This window comes from Myripristis murdjan, chromosome 22 (genome assembly GCF_902150065.1).
Source record: "Myripristis murdjan chromosome 22, fMyrMur1.1, whole genome shotgun sequence".
NCBI lineage: Eukaryota > Metazoa > Chordata > Actinopteri > Holocentriformes > Holocentridae > Myripristis > Myripristis murdjan.
In genome coordinates, this window is record NC_044001.1 from 30,794,247 (window position 1) to 30,803,083 (window position 8,837).

Sequence of the window (8,837 nt, forward strand, 5' to 3'; positions counted from 1 at the left end):
TGCTACTGGAAACACTAAAAACCTGATCCCAAGTCATCACCTACCCAAATACCCGCACCTTGATATTGTCAGTTTTTGAGAGATACCTATGATTTTATCCTTTCAAACAAGCTAATGTTTTGATGAGTAGAGGACAAGTTGAATCGTTCCTACTGACTGAAGCTGTGTCACCTCATTTCCTTCATCCTCATCCACAGCTGGTTAGAGTGCAGGACTAACAGTGATCTATAGCGGTTTAAAGGCCTTTACAAGGTGAGTGATAAAACTAAGAGCTGTATCCTTGGTGGCTGGTAGCAGAAAAAGATATAATGCCCACTGCAAACGCCCATACAGTCCACTGCCTTTGGAGTGAACATACATCATTTCTCTGTCTCGATCACACACATACACACAAATGTTGGCGACAGACAGCCTAGGCCTTCCCAGCCAGAAGCTGGAAATGAATCCAGGGAATTTACAGTCACTGCTATCTGAAAAAATGAGCCTTCATATGTGGGGGGACGCACACGAGGGTGTAAATAAGCAGCGGGCTAAAAGTCTGCCCAGTGGCTTGTAAATTACTGGCCTCAGAGGACAGAGTCAGCAGGACATATAGCTTCATTTAATAAGGTGTGGAGCAGAGCCAGTCAATACACAGGTTCTACTTCTGACAACCAGCCTCTGCTGTCCAGTCAAAACCTTGCATCTCCAAAATGTCAGCTTCTGAGCCTTGTTTTCAGGTGGGTCACCATCAAGTTAAGAGTTACTACGGTTTCACAAGACAAGTAGTGGTAGAATTAAGGGCTTCATAGGAAGTTGAAATTCTATCAAAATCCAAATTGAAGGAGCTGCAATTTTTGGGGGGTGCAACAGATGTTCCCTGACCGCCAAATCTCCAGATGAAAGAAGTGTTTGTTTGATACACACCCCAGCAACAATCACATCAGCATTATTTTAGCTGTTTCTTTTTTTGTGTGTGAAACTGAAAATTATGACACGAAAATGGTCATTCCTACTTCAATCATGAATTATATCTAACTGCACTATGATTTTTTTAGCCATATCATTCAGCCTTGGTAGAATTTTCTTGGCCCACAGAACAGTGGAGATGCAAGGTGGTTCTTATCCAACAATAGTTATGTTAAATATCAACAGGAAGTCATTGAATGGGAGTAAAATATGGCCTATCAAACAAGTACCGTGTACCGTGATTCAGCACGGTACAGGCGCATTCACGAGCACATGCACGCTCATGCACTCAGCGTGCGGACGTAAATCATGCAACTTTCCTCCTGCCTCTGCAAAATTGTTTAATGCGCGCAGCGTGATTACCGGCGAATGGCAGCATTGAGCAATCAATAATGAACCATGTTGTCTGTGTCGCTGTCCGTTGTGCTGCTGCAACCGCGGATAAACAAAAGTCTGTTTATAATGAAAGTACAGCAGTCTGTGTGCATGGAGATCCGGCAGACCTGGTGCCGGCTGGCACCGCACGGGCACCGGCCGTGACACCACATGGTGCGCGGCCATCGGGTCAGGCCTGGTCTGCCGGATCTGACAGGTGCCGCTCCGGCTGGCCCTAATGGCCCTAATGTGAGTAGGCCCTAAGTGAGAGCTCAAAGTCAGTCCTGCTTCTGGGTTCACGGTAGATTGCTTGTACAAAAATAAAAGTTAAGGTAAAAAAATGCATTTTCAGATGGAAATGCGGGACACCTTTCACTCTCACAAGGCCCTAGTTGGTTTACTTGGATTATTTTGTCACTGAGCTCCAATTTGAAAATGTGTTGAAGCTACAGACATTCAGCTACAAGGTAAGCTGATTTGAATAATGACTGCGGTGACAGGGAGCACGTTTACATGCACACCTTATTCCTGTATTAACCGGAATATTCGCAATATTCCGGTTGCGCACGTGTCATGTAAACACGCACCGAACCCGATTAAGGTCATATTCCGGTTGGAGAGAATTCCGAATAAGCCCCCTGGAATATTCCTGTTCCAACCGGAATATTGGGGCATGTAACCACCTTAGTCGGAAAACTCCCCGAACCGGAATATTCAGTCACGACTGCGCATGCTCGACTCACAAGGAATTCTGTGCTGTCTTTGTTGCTATGGTTACCTGCAAGCGGGGAAACGGCAGGGCGAACAGCAGCAAGAGCCAGGAGACTGCAGTCCACCTTCAGCTAATGAAAGACTTAAATATCATGGAGTATATCGATGGGAGAAAACATAGAAATAGCGACAGAAGAAGAAGAAAAAGAAGACGACGAGGAAGAAGACTTCTTCGTCTGTTTTTCCGGCAGACCAGACGCCTATACGCGTACTGCTGCCCCCCGCGGCTGAGTGTCGCATTACGTCAGAGAGTGGAATACGCCGAAACACGGGGGCATGCCAAGTAACATGTAAACGGAATATTCCAGTTGGCGCGGCGCAGTTACCTTAACCGGAATATTGAGCCGAACCGGAATACGGTGTGCATGTAAACGTACTCAGGGACACTTGCGCAGCTGATCTGAAATTTGGATCCGTTTATCTGCAGAATGTAATGCTTCAGAAACACACTGAAAGAAGAGGCGAGAAGGTAAAGACAATGGCAGAGGAGGAGCTCAATCATGCTGATACAGAAATTTAGAAAGCTAAGAGGAGGAAAACAGAACAGGGTGGCTATAAACTAACTGGCGAAAAGAAGGCCCAAACACACCCTTGTAAAGAGCACAGCCCCTCATCACCAACCCCAAGAATAATTAGCCTCTGATCGGACCTGACCTGACCTGATATTCTGACCTCAGACTCATTTTGATGATACAGAGAATGCTCTTCCACATGCAAAGCTTTAATCAATCCAGGCCAAAGCTTCCATGCCAAATTTGACCAAGGGCTCAGGGCTTAGACGACAGCACTGTAACAGAGACCAAGCAGCTGAAGCGTAAGCAAAAGGCCCATACATAAGATCATTCTGTCACACTGTTATGTTTTGTCTTATCTAAGTGATAGCGGTCAAATAACGGCACTTCACTGGAGTACATAGAGAGTCTTGGGTATAATCTGAGACACAGAGTTTTTTTTTTTTTGTTTTTTTTTTTGGAGCAGTGGCTAAAAGCAGGCTGAAGTTCACCAAAGTGCTGGGGGTTGGATGCATCACCTTCAATGGGTTCATTTTTGCTTCTGTCTTCTTCCTTTGTAAAGTGATTTGCATGCTCAGTGATTGCTCAGTGTTTGGTATTTTTTTGTTTTGTTTTGTTTTGTTTTGTTTTGTTTTGTTTTGTTTTTCTTTTTCTTTTTCTTTTTCTTTTTTGTTTTGTTTTTTGGTCACAAGCAGCCAAACCTGCAGAACAGGTATTCACCAGCAGCAAGGCTTATGGAGCTGTGAAATGTGAACAATAAGTGCTTCATCCTCACATAAAACATATTTCAGAGCTCCCCTGAATGTGACAAACAGGTCAGACGATTGACAGCTCACTGGGGAATCAAGGTCCAGTCCACCTTCGCTTGTGTTTTGAAGGAGGCGACGTGCCGGCGTCCCGCTGCTGCTGCAAGGCGCTAAATCCTCATTAGATCTGACTTCACCCGGAAACAGCTGAGGTAATTAAGCCCGTGCCATCTGCGCTGGGCCGAGCCAGGCCAGGCCAGGCAACCTGTCAGCCACAGCCAGCTCAGTGTGAGTGTGAGCAAACAACAGCCCAGCCTCCCAGCAAAGGCTTGTGTTTCCACTTAGCAAATGAAAAACTATAGAAAATCTATATTCAACCCTTTGAATGAAATTCCCCTAATTTATGCATTTAAAAAAAAAAAAAAAAAATGTTTAATTTAATTATTTTGTTATTTATTTTTATTTTTGGAGCAATTTTTTGGTATTTGTTGTTGTTGTTTTTACAATTTTGGAGTAATTTGTGGTGATTTTATGGTAATTATCTTATAATTGCATTTAATTCTAAGAATTATTAATATTTTCTTGTAATTACTGTGCTGATATTCTGCTATTTTTAAGTAATTTATGGAAAATGTATTGTGTTTTATATTATAATTACTATTATTATTGTTATTGATATTATTATTGATGTTATTATCATGTTGATATTAGTTATTGATTCTTGTAAGTTAATAAGTTATTATTACAATTATTATTAGTAACATCATTATTATTTGCTCATTTTCTGGTCATTTTTGGGTAATTTTATGTTATTTTCCTTTAATTTAATTTTAAATATATAACGTTTTTGAAAGAAATCAAGTGAATTTGCTGAGGTTTCAAAGGATCAAGTTGTATTTGTTAGTAAGATACTGTTGTTTGGCCGTCTGGAGGCACAGCAGATTAATCCACACACCATGCTCTCTTTTAAGGTCAATCCCAGCCCGAGGCCGATGTGACATGTTATCACATTCTCACTGAACTGTCAACTTGCCAAAAAAAAGGACATCAATTTGTACTTTTCCGGTTGGAAAATGTTGTTTGAGATGGCAGGTTTGTTTCCCAGGGTCAGACATCTTCATTGCAGGAGTGAGTGAATTCCATGACTGTTATACTCTTCCATTTAATCATTCATTAAAATAGTTTACCCACTGATTCAAAGACACAAGGCACTGGAGCCTATCCACCATGCACTCGGCAGTGAGCAGCAAAACATCCAGGATGGATCTCTACACCATCACAGAGTTGATATACACTTGTGCATATGCCTAATGTGTTGGCATAAACAAATTAGCTTTCATGTGTGCAAACAAAAGTGTTCTTTTGCCCCTGATTGCCGCTGTCAGACTGAAGAGCTTAGTGGTTTCTCAGCCAACATTCTCTCTGGTCCTACAAGATGAAAGGATCATAATAGTCGATTTGAATGTTTGGCCCATTTGCTACAATTTGCCCACATTTTACATGTCAACAAACCATTCCGCAAATCATGCACAATATATAATCAAAATCCCTCCATTTTCAAATTTGAATTTTAGTTGAAACACCCACTTTAAACCACTTAACTGATAACTGGTTGTGGAAAGCAAAAATTTCCCTTGGGGACTATTTTCCCTGGCATAGAGGCCTATTCACTCCTCCCAGTATCAAGTCATCAAAACACAACAGTGCTGCTGCTTTTAGGAAAACTAATGTGGATGACTTTATTATGGTGATGGAATACTGGTGAAAAGAAAGTTTGAAGTCTGAAAGCTCATTTTCATATCGTAGTGGAATGAATGGAAACCAATGGCTGGATAAAAGGGATGAAAAATGATATGGGCATTCAAAAATATGACTTTTGCTTTGGGAAAATTAGAAAAAATGTGAAGAATGCACATTTTGTAGATATTACACTAAACATGCAAAATCACTGGTGTGGTCTTTGAGGAAGAGATGAAAATGCCCACCTGATATATCACTCTCCTTTGCCCAGTGTACACACACACACACACACACACACATTCAGTTTATCAGTAAGACCAATTTGCCAATAGCAGCTTAGGATCATATAATCTAATCAGTGATCCTGAAGTAAATATGCCCAATGAGTGTGAGAGCAACCGGTTTTCCCATGTGTTATTATGTATTTCTGTCCTCATCTGACACCTTGTCTATGTTTAAATCAAGAGGCTGAGTGATCCTGATTGGTCTGCTCCACAGCCTCACTCCCTCCAATGTTATATGCTACAATTTGCATGATGATCTAATCATATGCTTATTTTATTGTCAGCCTATAAAGTCAAGTACAGTTGCACATTGTCACAATGTTTATAAAACATTAATCCTGAATAGCTCAGACTAAAAAGTCATAGTGAAACTGATTTTGAATATCAGCCCAGTGTAGATGTGGGTTCATTGCAGCTCACAGGTTAGTTTTAAACTGAAGTGACCTTAGCAATGTTTATTACCTTATGAGTTTGTAGCTGTTTTAACAGACAACTGGCTGCTGTTTTGAATTTTAGAATGAGCTCAGTTATAGGCATTGTTTCCATTGCACAGATTGTAGCCTATACTGTGTCTTTTAACTGTATATTGTGTGTTTTTCTTTTTCTTTTTCTTTTTTTTTTTTTTTTTTTTTTTAACTCACTGCCCATCTGTCATGATGCAATCCACGAGAGTTAGAGTTATGGTTTACATGTAGGCTATGTATGTCTGTTTCTGTACATTATGTAAAAACTACTATTGTACACAAATTTCCCCTCGGGGACAATAAAGATTTTCCAATCCAATCCAAAAAAAAAAAAAAACAGGTCCAAAATTTCCTCCATTTTTTCATTTACATCCCCTACCTGCAAAGTGTTAGACTGTAAATTACACCACTGCCGACCCCCCTGACTCATTTGTGTCATCAATAGCAGCACGAGCCAAACTTACCGTTGAGTCCACTGCTGGCTCTGTGGAAGTGAGAGACGGACAGGTCGTCCATAGACCTTCTCAGAGATGCCATCTTGCCATCAGATGGTTTGTGGATGTGGCTGTGGTGGTGGTCGGGACTACCGACGCTCCCAGTACTAGACGTACTACTTCCATCCCCGACGTCCCGAACCGGGACTGAGCCGTTCAAGTTGCTCAGGCTGGACTGACTGTCGATGGAGCTACGGGAGCCGGCTCCGCTCCTCTCCTCATCCAGCATGAGCACGATCTCCTTCAGCTCCAGGTTCTCCGTCTTCAGCGCCTCCTGGCCGGCCTCCAGCTCCTTCAGCTTCTGCTGGTACAGCGCCACATCTTTCCACAGGACGCTGGCCGTGTAGCGGCCGAAGCGCTGCCACTCCCGGGACAGCTTTTTTCCCTTTTGCCGGTCGTCGTCCAGAAAGCAGCAGAGCTCTCGCAGCTCGTGGTTGTCGTCCTGCAGCTTCTGGTTCACCTCTTTCAGGCTCCGGATCTCGTGGAGGTGGACTTGCAGGCTCCGGTTCACGTCCTTCATCATGTTTCCGTGCTCCAGCATCAGGTCCATGTTGCGGCTCTCCAGTCTCCTCAGCCTCCGGACCAGGTCCTCCTTCCCTAGCATCAGCAGCTCATCGTCCGTCAGCTGGCTCGCATCTGCCCCGTCCATATTCCCAGCGATTTCCAAAATTGTTCAGAAAAGCAGCTTGTAACCGAGCGTCGACGGTGATCTACAAAATAGATCCATTACAGAATACTGCTGTTAGAGGACGTGTGAATCCTAACGCACAAGCCGGCTGACCCAAATAAGCTTGAGCTGCCCTTAATACCCGCTGGAGCAAATCTCTCCTAGGTTACAGCGCAGGAGTGCTCGTGTCTTTCACTTTCAACAGCATCCACGGCTCAAAGTTCATTTTCAAGACACATTAACACAACGTTTGAAGCAGGAGACCGGAGCCGGTGCCAGGACGGGATGATCAGGGGAGGAGACACAGTAACGGAGAGAGAGAGAGAGAGAGAGAGAGAGAGAGAGAGAGAGAGAGATCCACATTCAACAGACAGTGACACAGTGTCCTCTATAGGCAGTAACAGAGTATCAGTCCTCCGTAAACAGGGGCATAACCAGTAGGCTACCTAAAAACACAGGGTGAAGTGAGCTGGGGTTGGGGGAAGACTAGGCCCAAGGTTATTAGAAAGAAAAAAAAATGTTAACTGAAATAAAAATAAAAGAGACTTTACCAAAAAGAAAAGAAAGCTAACTGAAACTGAATTTCCTTCGGGATGAATAAAGTATCTATTTATCTATCTATCTGAAACTGTATTGTGTAGAATAGAATAGAATAGAATAGAATAGAATCTTTATTGTCATTGTACAAGTACAATGAAATTGAATGCAATCCTTTGGTGCGTAAGTAAAAGAGATGAAAAGAAAAAAAAAAAAAAAACCTACACATAGGGGAGAGTGGGGTAAATAGTGCCAATTTTTACTTAAAGTGCCTTTAAAGCGAGGGGATTACAGTAATGCCTCCAACTAAAATATGCACATATAGTTTAAGATGTTGTGCATCCCTGGGAACAATCACTTTGGATCTTATATAAACTCTTTGAGAAATACAGCTTTAAAAAAAAAAGTGGTTTTGTGGCACAACTTGCCCCCGGTGTGGGGTAAATTGTGCCATTAGAGAGAATACACTGAGGTAAATTGTGCCATTGATAATTGAAGTAAAACAGATCATTTTAATCTCACAAATGATAATGCTATATAAAAGCAAAACAAATTAAATACAAAATTATTTATTTAACATTTATTTATTATTTTAACAAGATCACAGGCCACTTTTCTATAACAAGGCCTAGTGCCACATGAACACATACCCAGAACAAAATAAAAATTCCAAAATGAGCACCTGCAAATCATCTTCATCTGAATCTGAATAGTTTTAGCTGTTTTGAGCTAACATCATGCTAACTGTATAGACTCATGGTGTAGCTTACTAAAGTACTAAAACCTTGTGTGAACTGTTTTCAAAGTTTTCTATAACTGTTCAAACACAGCAATCAAAAAACCTTGATCATAGAAATTTTACTTTGGAGGGCAAAAAATGTTTTTTGAACTTAAATGTGCTTATCTCTCAAGCCATGTGTCTCCCTTCTTTGCAGGATGAGTGAAATGGATGCCTCTTCAAAAATATGTGGTCACATGACCAACTTCTTCTATAGTTTTCTAGATAACAAGGGTGACACTACTTGCCCCTTGGCACAAATTACCCCACTCTCCCCTACTGTAAATAATAATAAATGTGTTTACAAAACTAACAAAAAAAAATTATAAGGAAAATATTTCTTTGTCAATTTATTTGGTTGTTTTGTCCTCAGTGAATACCATTTTGAAAGTCTGCTGCTTTGTTGAGCTTTTATTACACAATGTATTTTTCTAACCTTTCCAAATCTTGCCTGAAAAATACCCAATATTACAAAATAGACTACAACTAACACTGGAACTTATAGAGGCTAAACTAATATA

The 8,837-nt window shown here is 41.4% G+C and overlaps 1 protein-coding gene across 1 annotated transcript in view; it reads right to left on the bottom strand.

The window, feature by feature from the left end:
- Positions 1-7,463, bottom strand: part of ccdc85ca (coiled-coil domain containing 85C, a) — a 44,336-nt gene extending 36,873 nt beyond the window's left edge. The window contains exon 1 of the mRNA XM_030081799.1: positions 6,305-7,463. Coding sequence (XP_029937659.1) covers positions 6,305-6,983 — 679 coding nt within the window. The 5' untranslated portion in view covers positions 6,984-7,463. The remainder of the gene's footprint in view (positions 1-6,304) is intronic.
- Positions 7,464-8,837: the final 1,374 nt, after the last annotated feature.